The sequence below is a fragment of the Battus philenor genome, unplaced genomic scaffold (genome assembly GCF_028537555.1).
Source record: "Battus philenor isolate CCGP_79_NKW_IND1 unplaced genomic scaffold, ilBatPhil1.0.hap1 SCAF_1, whole genome shotgun sequence".
Lineage (NCBI taxonomy): Eukaryota > Metazoa > Arthropoda > Insecta > Lepidoptera > Papilionidae > Battus > Battus philenor.
In genome coordinates this window covers 7,677,478-7,700,536 of record NW_027181661.1, presented here as the reverse complement: position 1 = coordinate 7,700,536, position 23,059 = coordinate 7,677,478, and the positions used below count along the sequence as shown (strand labels likewise).

The 23,059-nt window shown below is 31.7% G+C and overlaps 1 protein-coding gene across 1 annotated transcript in view; it reads right to left on the bottom strand.

Annotated features, from left to right (window-relative positions):
- Positions 1 to 1,411: 1,411 nt before the first annotated feature.
- Positions 1,412 to 23,059, bottom strand: part of acj6 (abnormal chemosensory protein 6) — a 47,008-nt gene continuing 25,360 nt past the window's right edge. The window contains exons 2-4 of the mRNA XM_068763401.1: positions 21,168 to 21,224; positions 10,924 to 11,106; positions 1,412 to 2,119 (exon numbers count right to left, since the gene is read on the bottom strand). Of these exons, the coding sequence (XP_068619502.1) occupies positions 1,412 to 2,119; positions 10,924 to 11,106; positions 21,168 to 21,224 (948 nt within the window). The remainder of the gene's footprint in view (positions 2,120 to 10,923; positions 11,107 to 21,167; positions 21,225 to 23,059) is intronic.

Genomic DNA, 23,059 nt, shown 5'->3' with positions numbered 1-23,059 from the left:
AATTGAGATTATTTTTGGTACGAATCTTTTATAAGTCAATAAATTCCTAGCATTAAGTTATAATTATTACCGAGGTCTAAATTGCACGTTGTTATTACTTAACTTACACTTGTGTTCTATATTTACAATACTTCTTATACTTTAAAAATATTATTTATAATTCGCGATTTTTAATTAAACTTTTAGGCTTTGTGCTTTATCTCTGTCCACCTAAACATGAGCGGTTACTTGCTTAGTTTCTAGTAGTAAAAGTATCAACATTTTTATTAACCTTTAAGTTTATTTGGTAAATAAATAAAACACATATAATATGGAATGTGAAATAAATAAAAAAAAATTGACAAATCAAGACATGCTCGCACGTATTTCATTCAAGTTAGTTACTAAAGGTTAACTAAAGCCTAGTCTGTAATAGAATTGTAACTTATTTACAATGGTTAATACTATTTTGGCTAAATGTTGCTAATAAGTCCTTATTCTATAATTGTGCCATTTGTGAAATATTAAGAAAAGTTTTTAAAGTTGAAACAAAACAGTAAAATTATTATAACATTAAAACTAGAGCGTAGCCTAAAATAATACACTTATATTTATTTTGTACACTTTCAAAAATCAAAAACAAAAATCCCAACAAATTTGTTATAAATATTATATAAAGAACGTTGTTCATAGATTAGGAGAAGTAACATGCACAGTCGTATAAAAGAGAAGTTTAAGTTTAATTACGGGTCGTGATTCTTCATACTTTAAAATATAATTGTTTTCGGTTCATAAATGTTTTTCAACATTACATCATGTTAATCCTAATCTATTTACAGACGTATTTTTTTCGAGTAATTATTCGATGAACGTTTCGTTAGGACACTGAGTAATCCTAAAGTGTCCGCACCTAAACCTGCGACACAGCATTGAAAATTACTAACATTAAACACAGAATATTGAATATTTGCAAGGCACATTCTTTTAAAAAACCTGATTGACAATTTTCATGGATGTTAATAGATGACGATGCATAAAACATCAAAAGATGGTTATTTAAAAAAAATATGTACTACGAAGCGATATCTATTCACCGTAATGATATGCATATAATAAATTATATACCCTGTGTTTGGAAAAATATATAAAACATGTACGTTACGAGAAACAAAAGTCGGTTGATGACGTCATTACAATATTTATACTAATACTAAGTTGCGATTGATTCGAGAGGGAGTGAAAATGAATAAGATTAGAACAGGATCCTATTATTGCTTTTCAAAGGTCATTACTAGCGCCCGAGCGCCGATATCTTTAATGGACCCCTTAAGAAGACTCGTGAGGCCCGAGGCTCGTGATCGTTGTCGCGGGCGGCGGCTTAATACCCGTAGCCGGTGCCGGGGTACAGGAGCGCCGCACCGCCACCCGCCGGTCAGTGTTGCGCCGCGAACTTCATGCGCTTCTGTTTTTGCCTCTGATTACAGAACCACACGCGAACGACGTTCTTTTTTAAATCTAGTTTCTCTGCGATAGCTGCGATTTTCTCTCCCGATGGGCGGGGCTGTACCGCGAAATAAGCCTCCAGACTTCTTTTTTCAGGTGCTGCTATTGAAGTTCTCTTCCTTTTCTTCTCACCTGCAGGCAATACGCTCGGAGCGTCCGGATCCCGTCTTTTGTTTTTAGCCTGTGCTTCGGCTTCTTCTAACCATGCTTGCAATATTGGTTTCAAAGCAATCATATTATTGTGACTTAAAGTAAGACTCTCGAATCGGCAAATTGTGCTCTGTGAAAGAGCTCCGACTCCGGGCAGTTTGAGGTTTGCCAAAGCTTTGCCAACATCCGCCTGTGTGACGCCTAGTTTGATTCGTCGTTGCTTAAATCGTTCCGCGAAAGCTTCCAATTCTCGAGGATCAGTATCCGTGTCGGGATGAAGAGCTGCTGCAGGATGGCCTAAATGTGCTGGTGGAGCATGAGTTAACCCGCTAGCGTGATGGTGATGGTTCATAACGTGGTTCATAGCGCCATAACCATGTAGCTGATGATGAGGCGGTGCTGCTTCTCCCATAGGAGCCAGAGTTGTCATCGATGACGATGTCAGAGGGTCGAGCATATCGAGACCTTCCATACCATGATGGCCCATCTGCGGAAAAAAAGGCTTTTTGTAATTCTTTTTATCATACTGTCAAAATTATAACGATTAAAGAGGATTACTGCAAGGAGGGGGCGATGCGAACATTATTGTCGTGCGCCGAATTAACTTCTGCATTCATGTTAAATCAGACGTTTTATTGTAAATAAAGTAGGGGAAGCAACAATAGCCGTACTCGGGGACGATATGGCAACGTAAACAATAATCTTTGTACAGATTTGCACTCATTCTTTATGAGTGCAAACACTTTTTTTTCAATAGGAGGGTTGAGCCTGTTGTGACGTTGATTGGTTGCGAGTGTTTTGCCAATATGCTTATGTTGTTGACCGGCTTTGAAAGTAAAATGAGTATGACAAGTACACGCATCGCGAATGTCCCTCGAGCAACAATGTCGAAAGTTTTTATTTATAAATTTACGTATGTTCTGAAGAATTTAAGCTTCAGCATTTTTTTATTAAATCTAATTTCACTGCCATGGAGAACCTGTGTCCTCTGATTTCTTTTGTTTCTTAGCTGACTATTTTGTAAACATTTTCTGCCCTGTGCTTAACTTCAATATTTCTACATAGTCTACTTAGTATACTATTCTTATTTGTACTCTCAGGATTTACTTCACTACAAATGATTTGCTTGTTTTCATTTACAATTGTACTTTCAAATTTGAATTTATTTACTACTCTATATTACTATAATTACGGTTTGGAACATTCTGTCGGCATCATTATTTCCCGAGAATGCCCAGGTCTCTTCAGTGTTAGAGTGAATAAGTACCTACTGAATCTACGAGCTTTATCTATGAACATATCGTCGCTTTCCATCAGTCTAGTTTGTGATCAAACGCGGACAAGAAAGCGTTAAAATATATATAGTAAAATGATGAGATTTTGGTTGTCTTTTCTACATTTATTCCGATACAATATTTTTGCGCATTGAATAAGAAAAATAGAGTACGGTAAGTAAATCAATTGTCAATATAGCAGGGGCTATCTATCTCACTAAAAAAACAGGTCGTATGTCTTTCGCTAACAATTTTTCGGTAGCGCGTCCAGGGGAAGCATATTAGGTGCAGCCGGCACTGGCGGTGGTCCCGGGAGAGCGGTAGATCACAATTACAAGGCGGTGCCCGCGTGTAGCACGTAAACTTACATGTCTCTGACAGTTTGCTTTGTTCCTTCTTTACCGTGCACTATAAATGTAGCTTATTTTATCATTGACTATAATTTATTCTATTAAAAAAAAAATTATTTAAATTACCAATTTTCTTTCATTATTCGTATGAAAGTTAATATATAATCTTTGATCAACTAACAAAGAATTTATTTTTCGACCAGCTACAATACAAACTTCGTACTAGTCGAAAATTACTATCATTTTACAATCCAATAGAAAAGTAAATAATTATGCCGTATTTCATACTGATTATTTTATTTACAATAACAACTGATAAAAGAGTATGATAGTCTTCTAAATAGAAGATGAGGTTAATATTCTAGATATCTTATATTTATATAAATCCGGCAGTTTTTCATTTGAAATAACAATAATCCTGTTTGCGTCGCATAACTAGAATGAATGCGAGTCTTCTGCTACTTGCTTATTGGATATATATATTTTTGCGTGTTAAAAATTACCTATAATGGATTTTATGAAATTACACTCATAAAATCCAGCACGGGAATGTATGCTATAGATAGCTATAGAATATAGCAGTGGTAGCCCGCCGATAGAGGACAGAGACTTGCGGTCACAGGTCGAGAGTTCGATTCCCGGAATACAATCTTATATAATTCACATTTTGCGCATTCATTATATAGAACTGTCACTGCTCATAAACAAGTTTGCAGAGAATGGTTCTCAGCGTCCTTTGTCTAAAATAATACCACACTGAGATCGCCAATACCCTCATAGATATTTTTGGAAGAGGACATGCCTTGCAGTGGACATCTGTGGGCTAAGCCGACATTTGTATTGAAGATAATATCACATTTTGATATTAAATAAAATCGAATCTAAGAAGTGAAAATTTTGATGATGATATTTCAAATGCATCAAGTGAAATCGGAAAACAAAAATGTTGTTAAAGAATTTTTATTATTAAATTAGTATTAAAATGAAACTACAAAGGCGGCTAAGGAAACCGCAAAGGTTACGATGCACAGGTGCATGAATTTCCAAAACAAGTACAATTTGTCCGTGTAATCGCACGCATGGGGTAACCGTGATGGGGTTTAGACGCACACACGAGTATGTCAAGCGAGTCGTATAATGGATCGCACCCCTCGATGGGACATTTTGCTATGATTAGTAAGTAGGAAAAATTACGCTGCAGACTGTCTAGTACAATAATCATCAACGCTGTGGGAATTATACCAATCGCCCACAAGCCGGTTGTGTAACTTATTACCTATTTATTTTTAATTCCTTAATGTTTCATACATTTTTCCCTTGTATGATATTTAGTTTAGAACTATCTACAGAAGTTTTTTTTTCAAATGTTTGGTACCAAAAATCAAACGTTACATAAACAATGATACGCAGTATCACCATTTTGGTATCGAAAAACATTTGAAAAGCGAATAAGTCAGTAAATCGGGAAACTACACCTATTTGTTAATAACTAGAGACTTGGGAAATAGTTCCTTTTGTCAATTTCTATTTCTTCTCTTCTGTTCAGTTTATAAACATACACTCCTAGGCCTCCTCCAAAGACAGGATAGGTGCGCATGACCGGTGATCATGACAATCTATATCAATTTAATCTATATCTCTAGCAATGTAAGGCTTAATTAAATATAAGATTAAACGTGAAGTTGGGTAGGAATATTTCTTTTGCCAAACGGAGGTCATCTAAGTATGAGTTTTATAAAATTTCAGCCACAAAGGAGGTTGGGAGGGAGTCCATTAAGGCGGGGTTATACAACTAGTTAGTAATATGTATAATCCTTGAAAACGCCTCCATAGCTTCACAACGTCTCTAGTTATTTTAACTTAAGATATGGTCACCCGAGTCCAGTTACTTTAAGATTTATAGTTTTTCATTTAGTTCTATCTATTATTTTACATTTAAGTTCACAATCCGCCTAGAATTTACTAAATGTAAGTTAAAAAAAATAATTGCTAAAATTATATGTTCCGATTTCATACGTCCGCCCCCAGTTGCGATCGCGAGTGGATACTAATAAATTATATTCCTTTATTAGTGATTTGTATCACAACGCTATGATTTGGACAAGTGGCCAAATTTGTTCGGGGTGCGACATCGTGGGGCCACGAAATAGAATTAAATTTTCGTGTACAAATGTCTAATTGTTATTGGTACGTAAATTTAAATTTCATGTTGTTTTTAAAAAGGCAAGTCACATGATGAGTGAGGTATAGTTAAAATAAATTTAATTAGAATCAAGGTTTAATGTTTTGGAGTTTTCTTTAGAAACTTCTAAGATTACGGAACATAACAAAAAAGTTTGCTTGAAAATTGAACAACCAACTTTCCGACCAAAACTCCTAAGCCGCAATATAAAATTGCATAAGGTATTTTGTAAGGATTTGTAGACATGTAATATATATACCAGGCATTTATTTTATTTAATCACAATAAATTACTCATCTATAAAAACCATAGTAAACGTGATCGATAAAAACGATGAACATGTCCTTCTTCATTAATTTTTGTTCATACACGTTTTGTAAAGTCTGATTTTTAATTAGATTTTGCAATACCATGCATGAAGTCAATACTAAACTGAGTATTTTCAATTTAACTATCAACACAATAAAATGAATAAAAATATACACACCTCACAAATCGGTGCCAGATATTTAAATGAATTTTAATTGTAATAAGTTTAATTAACTATTATTTTATATAAATAAATATTAAAAAATACATAAATAAATAAATCGTGTTTTTCAAGAACCTATTCAAACATCTACGTACATAAAAATGAGTCCCCAAATGTGTCGCGGAACTGGTAAATCTCGACAACAGCTCAAGCAATTCGACTAACTTATTATATGTTTTCGTTTGTATTATAATTTTAAGAATCATGGACGATCCTTAAAGTGAGCAAAAACGAAAAAATTGCGGAGAAAATCGTAAAAATCACACTGATTTTCTACTCTAAATGTTGTACGAAATAAAAAAAACCTATTTTTGCGGTTTTTTATCGTTTTTTGTAATTGAAACTAAAGCGTTAAAAGCATAGGTAAATATAAATAATAACAAAATAACGTTGTATAAATAAATAGAAATAAAAGCTTAAATAATGTGACTACTCGTAAATACATTTTTTTTTCTATTTGTCAGTACGAAACCTGTCGTAGTTTCTATGATAATTGTTCACTAATAAATATCAATAATTATAAGAGTGTTAATTAAAATGAAATCTTGTAAAAGTTATATTCTAACAAAGAAAAAAATATAACACTTGATGGCCCGATGAAAAATTTGCCCCGCCGCTTTTGCATGCAGGACTTACAACGAATTTTTGACACGAGCTCCGTTTGTGTGCGTTAGTACGATGGTCCGCTGTGAATATATTATGAGAGCTACTAAAATGATGTTTTGACCGTCCATTGGGGTTCTATAGCGCGTCACTTTAGTCTGAATTATGCCGGTGCCACAGAAACTATAATTGGCATCGTGACTCGTAAAGTTTATTTGAAATACAGATAATTGGCGAAACTTTAAACTGTTGTAATTATATTTCACAAAGAAAATTAATGTTTGTTCTTCTACATTTATTTGATAACTATATAGTTAAATGTACTTTCACCGTACTTAAGGTATTGATTAAATATGTACATATAGTATTAATATACAGGGTGGTTGGTTGTAGATATAAAAGCTTCAAAGACATAATAAACCTATTTATGATCTATATGATGAAAGATGTATTTTTTCTATTGTCATGCGACAGGCCACTAATTTTCGGCCGAACAAACATTGCAGAGATTGCATATAAAACAGTATATAATTATGACATACTGTATTATAAATATGCTATTAAATGTAAAACCATTGATTTTTGGATAAGGTTAACCATACATTAACTAACAGCTGCTGAGCTTCACCTCTTTAAAATTTTTACTCATAAAACTAATTATATATGTGCATATGCTACATATATTGATGGAGACATATTAACTAACTATAGATCATTGTAATGCCTTAAACAACGCTGTCAAATTTTATAGAATAAATAAGAAGTTAATGTTTTGTATCTCTTAAACTGTACAGATTTATCGACTATAAATGATTACATATTTTACATTGTGTATCGTCGTCTTTTAAAAAACTGCTTCATTAAATTTTATTGCTGTTAATATGGGCATATTGTATGTAAATAAGAATAAGTTTTTTTGGTTTAGCAAAAACATGCTCGATGAGCAAATAAAATAAAAAAAATTACAATTTCTAAGGGTCACAATACGAAATGTTGGATTATTAAAAACAAAAAAACTTGCAATGTTGATTTTTTTAAGCAGCGTTGAGCTAGACAAGGCACAGCCATCCCTCCTGACTTGTCCCAAGTGGCAGAAGCGACAATTGTACGGCAACCTAGTAAAAACGGTCGTAAGCCCTGCGCTCCCTCGAGTACACACTTGTTTTTTTTATCTTCCCTTTCCCGTAGTTTACTCCATGTTTAAGTTCAACTGTTTGCTTAGAGTCCTTTTTGTTGATCGCGACAAAAAGTAGTACGTTAATGTTTTTTTTTTTATTAACTATCATTACTGTATTTTGTTGTTTATTAACAAACGTTAAAATATTAGATATAAACGAATACACGTTTTAAAAAGTTTCATTATTCCTTCATAAATTTTGAACCAAGTTAGTTTTTCGTTAATATCGGTAACTAAATTTTATAGTTTGTTAAGCGATTATTAAGGCATCATTAAGTATAACGAGTATAAAATACAAAGCAAAGATTTCATTATAACTTCAGGTCCGCCCGTTGATATTAAATCTTAAATATTAAGTACTTGTAACTGATTTAAATTTAAATATGTATATGTGATTGACATAACTATCTAATAATTGGAGTACGTTCAAATCATTAAATAATTTTTATAGCAAATAATATTTTTCACTCTTTCATCTTTATTTAACTGATAATAATTGACTAAATCTAATGTATATAACTTAACATCTCTTTAAAATAACAAAACGAAGAGTTGAAGTTAACCTACAAATGTATTTATGCAAGTTGCCATCTTACTTCTGCAGTTAATCGTGGTAAAATGGTAAAAACTATATAATTAACTCTTTTAATGATACTCAGAATCTATTACTATTAAGGAACAACAGTGAACCTCCTTCGCAACGATGATAATAATGATAAAGAATTTATCTTAATTCATTTACTATGTATATTTTAATTGCTTGCAAAGTTGCCACGGAAGATATTTTAAATTGGGATTCGACTCAGACGTTTTCCTTGAACAAATAAACTCTACCGTGTTTCAATTCTGGGTTAAACATGGTTAACAAAGAGTTCACGTAGGTACTAGATTCTTTAACAACAGCAGAATGATATGATACCACTAACCAAGCCACCTGTATATTCAGTTCAATTGAGACTACATCCCTTGGTTGATGTTTACTGCATTTTTACGCTTGCTTTCATCATTTCACCCCGTCAGTAAAGATGTTAACTAAACACAATAGAATATTTAAAATCACGTATTATTTAATAATATATATAAGTTAAACAGCGTACTTCATTTTGGTGTATTTCTAAGATTTAAACCATGCACTATTATACCGGCAGGCGTAGCGTAAAACGTCCAACCGCAAGGTAAACAGGCGGACCTTTCTAATGTCGTCGGAAGATGTGGGATTGGCCGCTTACATTTGAATATATTGAAAATCTGTGGTGGATGCTTATTTTCTGCAGTAAACGAACTACAGCTGAAATGGTGACGATGTAAAGCTCAAGTTATTTGAATGAGAAATGTATATAATTACATAAGTTTAACATTAAGTAAAGATAACTGTTTTGCTTTGCTGTTTTATAAAAGAACGTTGTTGCAGCGACAATCTAGCAGCGTTTTTGATTGTTTTTTATTAATTTTAATTGTCTTTATTTATTAAAGAACATGTTTCGATGCTCATATATTTGTTTTATAGAGTATCAAATATTTGTGAATTTGACGGACTTAGTTCAAAATTAAAACTTACTATAAATTCATTTTTAACCCCTTAGTTGAGAAGTTAATTTTGTAATTAAGAATATTTGCACAGTAAAATATTTTTGTACAATAGTAGTAAATAGTACAGTTTATAAATGAAAAGTATTTTTCCACATTTTCTGTATTATTGACGAAATATATGTGGTCATGATAATATATTTTTAATCTTTTTTCGAGTCTTCTTGTACAATGTATTGTGTGTAGTACATTACAAGGGTGGAAACAATCGAAGGCATTACATCGAAGAGTGCATAAAATTACCTCATTTTTATAGTGTAGCGCATATATTTCTTACATGTTACGGCCCTCTCATCTACCCCACTCGGAGCAAATCCCCGAGGATAGAACCCTCCGTTACCAACATATGAACTCTCAAAGATTTTCCAAGGTGTATGGGGTATACAGAAATGCATTTACTTTTATTATTATTATTTATGTCGCAACAGAGGCGAGGAGCGTACCAATTTGGCAACAATTTTATGAGTTCGTTTTAGTTTTATAGGTACAGAATTTGATTCGTATGATTGCTATTGATTTTTACTTCAATTTTCTCACATTGTATATGACCAATTCTGGGGGAGAATTTATGGGAATAAATACCACAAACATCTTTATATAACACAACTCTATTTCATAAGTAATTATGTATAATACAATTTTACCATACCTTAATCAGATAACTAATATGTATTCCTTATGTATAGGGTGCGAGATAATCTTATAAGCTAAAATATATATAACAACTATAAAATAATATAACAAAACTTAAAAATAAATAGTCGATTTTAGATTTATAAATAACTTTATATAATTAGTGTGGCCATAAATTATATTAAAGTTTCCGTTTTTAATACACAAACGTATTTTATAATAATGTATGTTGGTTTATGTATTAAAAATGTGAAGCTCATTTAAAATGATCTCCGTTGAGTACATACTAATTCTTTGACTTTGAGACCAGTTATCAATAGTCTCGTACTGTCTTCATTAGTAAATTCTTCGTTGTCACCATTATGAATTGTTTAAGAGACTACAAATTATGATGTCGTGTTCTTTTAAACTCATCATGATTGATTTGAAAATGAATTTGAAATAAACTTGATAATATTTTGACAACATTTACAGAAAAATACGGCTCAGTCACTCCTTGATAGCTGGAACAAATCAAACCATGACTGAATCTTCTCAAGATCTTTGGGCGTAAGGTCGGTCATTAAGTTTACTAAAACATTACTAAGTGGTAAAAATTTTCGACGGTAAATACATTTTTTTCGTACTGTTATATTCGTACCGCTATAGACGTTTTGCTTTTATTTTAAAATACGCGACATGGGTCTAGGTTAAATGATGTTCATTTTCCCGGATAAAATATTTAGCTATTGCCTACAATTTCCTTAATCTTAACTCTTTGCATTTTCAGATTGCCTTTTTGAATGAATACGAGTACAACGTGGAAGATAAGATCATGTACTATCACAGACAGAGGACTTTTCAGAATTATCGTGGCAATGTTCGAGGAAGGTTGAATGATGATGATTAAATTTTCTTTTATTACTGAATTTATGGCCAGAGTAAGTATATATCCTCGCTAGACACAAATGTACCTGATGTGGGCGTGCGTTGTGAGACGGTGGTCCTCCGACACCGTGATGGTACACCATGTCATGTTTCAGTTGGGGCAGATGCGGACCCGGCTGAGGACCTGACTGATGTTTGGTGATGTCCACGGCTGCCAAAGCCTCCGCGCGGCTTAGCAAACCGTCGTTCAGGCCGCTGAAGAGGTCACCCTGTTCAAATAAATTGAGTTCATTAAAATAATCTAGTTATTTGTTTAAGTTTCATTTTTCACAGATTCACTTGATGATCTTACTGATATATAGTATATAGATAAAACAAAACTGAAAAAATATTTAAAATAAAGTTTCTCATTAAATGTTTGTATTTTATTATATTTTTACGAACTTATTTATTTTAAGTGATTATTTACAATTCCAAAAAATCATAATAATAAGTTAATGTAAAACAATAATGATAATAATAAGTTAATGTAAGATATACCATTGTTAATTTTTATTTTAATTATACACGCCAACAGTACAATAATTATATTGTATATTAATACGTTAACGTAACTTTGGTAGTTATTGAAAAAGTCTATATCCAGCAGTGGATGTCTTACTGCTGAAATAATCATGGTAGTGATAAGTTTTGTTTAAAATTGTACTAACTTTTATATACTTTATAAAAATTAGTATTTTTATTTATTATAGTTGTACACAGTCCTGGCTAGTCTTTAACTAGACATTAATAAATTAATAGAAAAGATAACAACAAAAGAGCTCCAAAACGATGTAAAATTAATGTTAAACAAAAACACATAATGCAATAAAGAATTATACACTTTCACTACAGTGATAATATCTTTATATACATAAAAGATCGTTGCGATACCTCATGCTTAGAAACTTTAAATTTGGAAGAAAAATTAATTTCATGGAGTGAATGTTTAAGAAGAATGTATTTTATATTCTATCTACAAGGAGAATTGATGGGGCGTATTTAAAATGCATTTTTTCGAATAACAGCACATAAAAGGTCCACTTCGACAGAATATTTTTTTAGCATATTAATAATTACCAAGAATGGATTTTTATAAATTACACTTACAAAAAGCAGTGCGTGCCCCGCAAAACGAGCGTAGCACAGCTAGTGTGATGAAATATTATCATTATCATCAATTTAACCATAAGACGTTCATTGCTATTTACACCCTTAAATTTCCAATAAGATCTGTTAAAAGTTTCCTGCATCCACCGTAGCTAGTAATATTATATAATAATTATATTTCTGTTATATTATTCCCCCGCAGCGCACATTTTGCTAAACAAAGGTGTTAATTGTGTGACAAAAAGTAATCAAGTGCAAAGTAATGTAGTCGCCGAAAGAGCTAGTTCAAAGAGCAGTATAATTCGCGGGCGGTATTACGTCGGCCGCATCAAATAGTCATGGCTGCTCAACCGACGGCCCGCGGACAGGGGTTTTTGCCGGATTACTTTAAATTATTTATGAGTGACTCTGACCCCGTATTCCTCCGTAACTCGTTACTTGGTTCCGCGGTTCTTCGAAGGTTCCGACAGATGCGGTGTGCGCGACCTGACTTACAAATAGGCAGTTTTATAGTGCCGGGGACCACTTTTAAGGTGATAGTTTCCCGTTTCGATTTACCGGCGGTGAACACGTTTCCCTGTTTATTCCAGCCTTCTATTTTGCGATACAGCTTGAATTCGAATTTCTTGTCCGGAATCCAATTGAATTTCATTTTGTATGAGCTAAATGTTTTTAAGCCGCTTGTTACTTTAAATGTTAAATTGCCAAACTGGCGATACTTTTTAAAGTATTTATGTTTTAAATATTTAATTCATTTGTACCTTTACATTTTACATCTACGTCATTGTATCTCTGAACCTTGAATATGTAATAAATTTCTATGTTATTGAGTCCGTCTATTATCAGTGCAATAAAAAAATATGAAAAAGAAACAAGCGATAAAAATTATTAATTTTGTATTTAACTATGCATATCATATAATATTGCACACTAATCAATAAAATTCACTTAAAACTGTATTCACAATCACATGTACTGTAATCAGGCGTGGGAATGGAAACTTGTCGCGGCACCCTCCGAATCATTAGCGTCGTGTTACAGAAGTGGCGCTACTAATTCCCAACTGATCGCAATTGTTAAGCAAATTTCCCTCACTCCCCATTCATACAGATACAAAGTAATTTTAATTCAAACAGTACAGGCCTCTGTTGAATCGATTATCCAATTGCATATTTATTGATAATTATTTATTTTAAATCAGAAGCGTACAGAATCAGAAGAATACATTGATTTTGTTTTTGTCACTTAACAATCATCTTGCAGCCGATGTCGTTTGCAAGGCGTACCCGAGAGATTGCCAAGTGGACACGTCTGCCCGTATACATCGATTTCCCACGACCTTGACTATGTCGTCGGTCCACTTAACAAACACTTAAAAAAATCAATGATAATAACTCCATTAATGTTTTAATTGATTCAACTTTGTAAACCAATATTAATAGCTTACTTTCCTTAAATCAAGTTGTTGTGTATAATATTTATGCCTTTATATACAGATCTAATGGCCATTTAATGAAAGCATTTTAAACAAAATCATATATGTATAGGTTTATTACGTATAGGTTGCAAAAAAAACAAACTATTTTAACATGCAATCACGTACAATAGGCATAAACACTTTGAAAAGTTAGAAAATTAATAACAAAAATGTTTGATTTTCTATATACTTGCTTAAGCGTCAACATATCCAGTAATGCATGCATGCATGCAGTAAGGAAGAATATTCAATACATAAGTAACAGTTAAACGGGTGGTATATATGTATGAAACGGCACGTTTGAGCGCATTAGCAATGATGCACGCAATATTAAAGCTCACTTGGCGCGACATCGCATATGAAACCTCTGTAAATGGCAAATGGACATATATACCAAAGTCGTCCCACATATATATTAATTTTAATCAATAATAGAATTGACAATTCAACAGTTTTTCTACATGATATTCTATATTTAAAATCATTTTAACATCTTTACATAAAATAGCCAAAAAATATTCAAAAAAAATATTTTTTTATAAAAATATTTTTATATAAATTCGTTATTGTAACATGTCAAATATATATGAATCTCATTTAAAATCATGTCCATTATTTCATATAGTCCTTTAAAACTTGTGGCCAGTTATCAATAGAGTGAGGCACTTTCTTCATGGAAAAATATATTATGTTAATGTTTTATATGGCATTCACTCTAAAATTGACAATAATCATAATCCAGTGGATTAAGACAAACAAGATAAACTGGGCGTCAGTCGATAGCTTTGATGAAGTCAGATACAGCAATACGGTTTTTTCATCACCCTACTTCAAAATGAAGAATATATTAAAATAATATAACATAAAAAAATTGACTGAAACACATGAAAAAGGTTTGTTATTCTTAGCAGAAGAATAAATTTCTAATTGAAATTTGACACAATGTTTTTCTTTTTAATTCATGGAAATAGCACCGTTTATGGCCAGACTAAATAAAAGTTAATATTTTTGAAAAAATGTCGTAGGTTGTAATCCATATTGAAGCCATCGGAATACAATAAATCGTGCTTTCAGTTCAAAAAGTTAAATCCTAGGTCATATTAACGGTAAATTCATAATAAATATTTATACAGTAAATAAATAATTTAAAAGAGTAATACAGCGAAGAGCATTTCTATGATGGATTAAAACTATAACTAAGAGTATACTTATTACCGATTCAGCGTACACTAAAATAATCCATTAGTATTATTACTCATCAACGTTCTCATTTTAGGGTTAACTGGCGACATCTCCTGATCCCTTGATACATCTGTGCCACGTAATGTCTGTATCAAGTGTCAGAGAGATGTAAAAGCTGGGGGTTTGAGGGGCCTTAGTGCACGATTAAGCAGATATAGGCTTTATCTACTGCAGGCGCGTAATAAAGTGCGCATTATAAATTTTACTTTAAAGCTTATGTACTGTGAAAATATTTTTTATATATATTTAATCTTTCAAATAAACTTGGGTAAGCATCTTTGAAACGTCAAAACATTGATGTAATGATCATTAAAATAAATAAATATACGTTGTATTATTGGTTGATTTTACCGAAATGCCTTTCAAAAAAAGTCAATAGTTACTATAAATTTCACGCTAATTGTACAATTTTTTTAATGTTATTAACTCATATTTCTCATAAAAATTATAAATAGGCTATTCAATATCTGAGACATGATATTAACAATTTAAAATATTTTTACCTAAATGTTTGAACCAAAAAAAGTATTCTATATGAAAACTAGAAATAATTATTAGAAAATAAATTTTATCATTAAAATGGACACTAGTGAAATCTGTAAGGAGTACATTTACAACAATATAGTTGCAAAATAAACAGTTATCCTATGCGAAAATGTGGAGGAGTATTTTATTTACTAATTTCGTGAGATAATCCGACCAGCCGCAGCGTAAATGAAGTCCTCGGGTAGTAATTAGCACGTACATTTTCCGACCCTTAGATATATAATTCATGTTATTACTTGTTTTAATCTACGGGTAATACAAGTATAATCATTTGCTAAAGCCTGTGAGACAGTGTGACTTTATAATTAAATAACAAAAACGCGTGTGCCTGTCACTGTAGTCACCCGCTGCCGCTTTGGAACAAATGGTATTATGCGATGTGCACTTAGCCGCGGCGATTATGTTGGCCGGAACAACAGAGGGTGAAAACAGCACCTTAATTCCATGAAAATCCATGGTTCCTCACACGATGTGGTCCAGATTCACGAACAAGTGCAATCCATGAATGACGTCATAATTGTGTTACTAAATCATCCACACTATTTACAATTAAATATTCATTTTATTTATTTAAACAGAAATTTAACAGCTGGTGATAGTCACTAACAATTTTTCGCTTACAGTATAAGGTTAGGTTAGGTTCGCCGCGATCATTGAGGAGATTTTTATTGTTATAAATTCGACATAACCCTGTTCTTCCCCCAACAGCATCGTATCTTGTCACATCCCCGAAACCAAAAAAATCTTAGTTAAGTTATTTATGGTGATAAGTTATGAACCAATTCTGAAACTAAGTATTAATTTCTTATTTATTTATACGAAAGACGTGAAGTGCTTTAGGTATGGTGTTGTTAAAATTACGTGGTCTCGAATCATCGTAATATCAAGATGAGATGAAATTTTAGAGATAGAGTGAACAACCCATACCCCGGGAAGGGTTAGTCGAAATAGCAAGGAAGTGTAGGAAGGATAAAATAGTTCATAACAGAGTTACCGGAATCCCTTACAATGCGTAGAGGGTGACCACTCAGAGGGTTTTTGTGGGCATTTCAGGTGGAATCTTTTGTAGAAATGTCATATGAACCCTCAACTTCATTAAGTTAGTAAATCCTTTTATGGGAAATGTATGCGTCTTTGGCACTTATCAACCAAATAGACAATAGACTTAACTTAGTGTCAATAAGAGATGCAAATCATCATATTTTGAATAAGATTTTTGAATTGAATTGAATTCTTTTTGTCTTTTACAATGATAGTGTTCACGATTTTTTGTATCTATATTTATATGATCATTTATTTTTATTGTATCGTAAAATTTTACTACTTTATAAAATTAGCCTCTTCATGTCGCTTCCGCTTAAAATTTTGTTTTACACTGAAGTAATTTTTGTGTAAAGCACTCCTACTTAAAGAAGTTTTTAGGCTATGGATCCACAATACGACCCTAATGCGGATTAGCAGTTTTTTCGTCTGAAATTTTATTCCCCTTACGTGACTTTATTTAATATGTTTTTATATCATTCAGACGGCGTAACTACAAGTGTATTAATAACGATTTTTATTTATACGACACTCACGAACTTAAAAAAAATAATTAAAAGTGTTAATAAAAAAGTAATTAATGAAATTTGATTAAGATTAAACTTTGGGCTTTTATTTTTATTATATTTTAATATTCGTTAGTCAGTTTAAGTATATTCGTTACTTCTATCACCAAGGAAATAGTGTAATAGGTTATATTTTATTCCCGGGACAAGAGGAATATATCTACGTTTGTCTGGTTATCAACGCCATATTAATATTACATAATAAATGAAATCTAAATTTTTTATTTATCATCGCTCTAATTAAGTAGGCAAATTTTAAGTATACATCGGGCAAATTTGTCATTTTTTAAAATAAATAATACATTTTCATTAATAAAATCCCAACCCGAATAAATCTTTAAATTTTGTTTAATCATTCTTATAGAACCAACATCGATTTTCATTGACAAGATTCATAAAAAAACTCTAAAAAATAATTATTTGCTTAAAACCTCCAGGTAATTGAAAGCTATAAAATCTGTCGTCCGTTTACACAACCGCTCGCTTAGATAGATGAATGATGTTCATATCCTGAAATTTCGGCCATAGTGTATGGTCCAGAATTCTGAAGCGAGCAGTCACAACAGGGTTATGCTGGTCATTATGGCTATGATCATATTAAGGCTTTACTCTTTGGTACTAAGTTTAAAACCGATCCTAATGTCAATCTTGTCAAGCGTTTTCCCGACACTTTTTTATAAGTAACAGGCGATACCCTGGCGGACAAGCCGTTGAAAAGGCTACAACGTCTTCCTAAATATATTGCTACCGACACTGCTGTACCGCGCCTTAAGTAAGCTCTGCACGGTGGGGATCGAGGAAAAAAATTAAAAAAGAGAGAAACATGAGCGCCACCGCCACGATCGTCAACGATGTGCTGACGCGACGAAGCGGCCGATACTCGAACCGTCTCTCGGCGCGCATACCTAGGGCGCGCTACAACGGTTTCAGTTGCCCTATACTAAAATTGTCCAGTGCGTTTTACTTTCTAAAACACCATATTTTGGAATTAATACGCGAAATTAAAGATAGCGTATCGTAATAAATTCGAAAAGAAGTCTTGACACAAAATAGAAATGAAATGGCCATAATTATCTTCACTTTACTTGTATGTTATATAGAATATGTACATGAGGAATTTATGTATACATTATGTCTTCCGAATTAAATATGTTTTTATTAGTAATTAGTTATTGTGTTTATTATTTCTCCTATTATACCTCTATATTCGAATGTTGACAGAGAATTTTTCTTACAAAGCGTTATATCCGCCATTAAACAATGTTATACAAAAGAAAATGTGTTAATATTTAAATAAGAGAAAAGCTTTACAGAAAATAAACAACCGTGTCAATTATAAATCCAAAGTGAAACATGATTTTTGTTTTTCATTCCACTCGTGCATGGAATGGGCTCGAGAGAGTTATTTAATAATTGATATTCCCAAGAAGTAATCACATAAGGAATAAATAATTTTCTTATTACATTCCTGTATTCCAATCCGGCAACTTCTCAAACATGACATATCACGATACTCAATTTTAGTTCTGTTAATTGAGTTTTAATAGATTCCATATAACAATACCAGAGGGAGTCTAAATGTCAAAAATAATAACAATTTATCTCACGCCCGGTACAAATACTTTTTTTAGTATTCATTTTTTTATTGATTTCATCGTTATCCACTTATTTAATCGTACTTATCCAGAGCAAAAAGGTCAAGAGGCAAATAATAATTGTTTTTTTTTTTCATGGGACTTGAATGATAATAATTTTTTATTTCTTAGTTAATTTTCTTTTTGACCTAATTATAAAACAATGACATTAAAATTATTATAAATTCCTTCAACGAAACTCGTAGAATTAAGATTAAAATTAAACTATTTCTATATTTATTTATTAAACAGGGATTTGTTTCTTGAAATAAGCAGTCAATAATGGAAAAGCTTCACAGACTGAGAGACCCAAATTTTTTAATCGTAAATTATAAGGTAACGAGGAACCTCTTTTTATGTCTGATTGTTGAATATAATACGAATAACCAATTTATTATAGATATATTATGTCAAATTTCGTTATTTCAATTGTTATATAAAGACTATGTTTGACCCGATTTTGTTAAAAAAATACATCCAGCAAAAACGTAATTTATGCCGATAGAACTAGATCAGTAATATTAATGGTGAAGTTGTAAGAGAGGTCTTCCTATTCATAGTTTTCCTCTAAGCGTTCTCTTTGATATTTACAAATCCTTATCTCTTTCTCATATTCACTACGTCTCTCGTTGTAGCTGTTTTCAAATATCCGACATTTTTTGATGTGTAAAACCGATAAAATGGTAAGAATTCATCCAGATGTATAACCAAAGATAGTCGTAAATAAAAAAAAATAATACGTAAACTTATTAGCAATAAAAATCTTAAAAATAAATTTTTAAAATGATATATGTATAACAAGTAAATAAATTAAAAAGTTAATGTAAGTTGTAACCTATAAATTATACTTATGTTATAAATACTGAGATTAAGGAAATTTTAACATTTTAAAGTTGAAGTGGCAATTGTCAGGCCACATAGAATAGATGGCCGCTTAGACTTTAAGGTTCTGGAAACCAAGGGGTCAGTGGTAAGCAAATATATCGCAAGACGTCATCCCACAAGGTGAACTAAAAACCTTGTTAATGTCGTCAGAAAACGCCAACCAGTCTTTTTGGAAAACTATTAGGGAAGCCTATTTCCAACTGTAGACGTCCTACTGTCTAAATAATTGATGAAATTTTTTAATCATTATATTGATGATTAAGCATTACGGCATTTGAATTTGGTACTGTAAACATTTATAGTTAAAAAATAGTTTGTGTATGCCACAATGTTCTCGAATAACCACAAAAGAGTAAAAAGAATAATATTAAAAAACGGAAAAAAAAGATGAGAAATATAAAATATTCTCGAAAAAAAATTCGCACTAAACAGTTTTTATTTAATACGTCTAAAGCTAAAAAAATCTTGCGAAATTTTTATATAAATTGAAAAATATTCAATATTTTCGTTACGAAATGTTCAGATAATGTGTAATTATTTTTCAAGTACGAACAAAGTTTATAATATGATTTTATTTATTTTTAAAACAAGACGCTTTATCTTCCAATCACGTTGTGATAATTAATATTTTATTAATGAACCAATGGTAATACTGAAAATACAGTTGCAAAATATTATAAAAAATTACATGACATTTCACACCAGACTTATTTTCGCATCATGTAAAATGCAATTACTTTTACTGATTACTCTTAATTAAATGCATTTTATATACAATGTGTTAATAACCCCAGAGTACAATTAGTGATTGAGTACTTATATCGTTGCGGTAATAATCACAGGCTATCCACATTTTACAATTAGTTGAAAAGTAAGTTAAACCATTATACCATTGTAACCTGTTTATTTTGAGTTGTATTATTTTGAAAAGGTAACATCTTTAGTTAGTAAAATATAAAAAAAATCATCGATATTTTTATCATGGTGGAATAATACAATTCAGTAAAAATTGACACCGCCTATTTTCTTTATATATATTTCATAGTAAGTCAGAAAAACATTTCGAATCATATTATTAGCACTTACACAGTTTTTCGATTGGCTCTGATATTATAAACAAGAACTTATTTTTAATTATGTAACTTACCGCTGATATACATCACTACATAATTTCGGTTTTTTTAATGTAAGTATAGAGTAGATATGTCAGATACTAGGAAGAATTGACATCACAACATAGTTGTCTATTCATCATTACTTAAAATTCATAAGGTTATGAAGGAAACTTAAAACTAATTAAAATATTTAATAATATGTTTTTAGCGTTTTTCGATAGAAGCATTTAAGTATAAATTGAATAAGAAAATATAAATAAATAAGTTGCGTTAACAAATCGTTCTTAATGTACGACACCTGTTTAGAGTATACTCGACAGAATAACACGAAAATTCTTCAAATAAATATTTTAATATTTTATATATTTATTTCTCGATGATAATTTTGCCGAATATAATCAATTAAACAAGTGAAAACGGTTCCAGTAAACGTTAAAAACGTCTTTTTAATAAAATCATGCCTTACATTACCTTACGTACATTATATTACGTTAAGTAATTAGTTATAGCTGTAAACGCAAAAGCATGTAATTTAAATAAATTGTGTAATCTTTGGCCAAAGATCGCAACAGTTGTTCGCAGAGCAATTTACTAATAAATAAAAATTATTGAGATAAAGAAAAATTATAATCAAATATTTATGTACATAAGAATGTAGTTATGAATTTCACTTACGTTATGTCTCGGTGACCACGAGTTGCACATCAAGGATGCGTCCTCGAGGATGCGACTCTGCAAAGAAAATCCTGGGCTCGTTTAGAATATTATGATTTTGCATGCAGATTTGTAAACAATAATTTTAATTATAAAAGTTTATATAATCCAAAGTATCCGTAGAGAGTTAAATAAAAGGTAATGAAATAATAGTAAAATATTTAAAAAAAAATGTTTTAGTAAAAATTAATCTCTTTACGGTTGTAACATGCATCTAAAATCTTCTTTACCGACTGTAACTACTGGCATAGGTTTTAAAGAGTTGACGATTATAATAAAAAAAAACACTAGTACACAAATAATTATTATTCTTGCGATTTACGCATTGCAAGCACGTTTTATTTATAAAAATATATCAAAGATATTATAAAGGACTTAGTATAATATTTGGTTTATTTTTTCGGATTGACAATTTGAAGTGGCATTGGAAAAGCCACATATCGGTCAGAATAAATGGCGGAAGGGACCCTAAGGTTCTGGAATGGAGACCATGGGGACTGGCAAGTGGAGTTTCGGACCTCCAATTAAAAGGTAGACAGACAACCTTGTTAAGTTCTTCGATTGACACAGGATGCAAACCGTTTAGACCTAGTGCTATAGGAATACAGGATACATACAATGCATCCAGGCATCCCCCTAGATATATGGGAAGCTAGATATATGTTTAACAGTCACGTCCTACGGCTGAAATGAAGATAATACATACTTAATTTACTACAACCGTTGCCGACCTGGAGCCTTTAGCCTATGCATTCGTCGCTGCATTTATACTGAATTAATAATGTAAAAAACGATTACAATGTCCACATACTGGAATGGTATAATTTCGTTTTGTAAACATTCAATTTGTTACGTACAAACTACACTAACACTTAAATGCATCACGTGTTTCCGAGGCAGCCATTCGTAAGCCCACAAAGTTGTTTACATTTCTTTAAGACCTTTCGAATGGTTAGGCAAATATTAATTTTCTTTGAAACTATTAGGAATGGCTAAATTATAGGTTTCATTTGTCTTGAAATGGGCGTGTATTTAGTTTTATGTAAATTGAATATGGTATTTTTTATACCGGAGTTGATTTGTCCACTTATTACATTCTCTTCATGCGCCACATGTGTTGTATTCTTTGTAAACGTATAGTATTGCAAGTAAATAACTTAGCCTAGTAAAGGGAAGTTGATATGGCGCCGGACAAATTACATATCGCACATTGTGTGTTATCAATAATGACTTTATGGCAGTGAAATGTAGACGCCACGTTGGGTATTATTGGCTAGCTAGCAGTTGTTCAACGAACCTTGGCTGTGCTCGGGATTTCCCTGCGATCGAATCATGAATAAGGCCGCTTAAGGACCGCAGACCGGGGTCCTTTTTTATATCAGTCAAAAGAAGATGGATTAAGGTGGACTACTCGTTTCTATAGGAAATTTATGGGTGGGACCTATGTCCAGTGGATGTCTTAAAGCCGAAAAGATTATGATGATTGAAATTGTGCATTTTTTGATTCTTCTGAATTCATTCAACAACAGATTTAGGTAAAACAGATTTTCCATTCAAAAAACAAATTCTTTGCAAAGCTCGTCGATACTTAGACTCCTTTTATAATACAGGGATGGCCAAGCAATTTGTTAGACCGATCCATTTTTTCATAAATTGACATTTTTCGCGAGTCCCAAATAAATATTTCTTATAAAGGAATAAAAAAAGATATTTTTTATAATGGTTAAAATACATGTTTTGAAATGAAATCATTACAATGATTTAAAATAAATTTTTAAACACATAAAGAAGGATATAATATTTTATTAAAGTTTAGGCGTTATCAATGCCAAAAAAATAAACACTTACCTAAG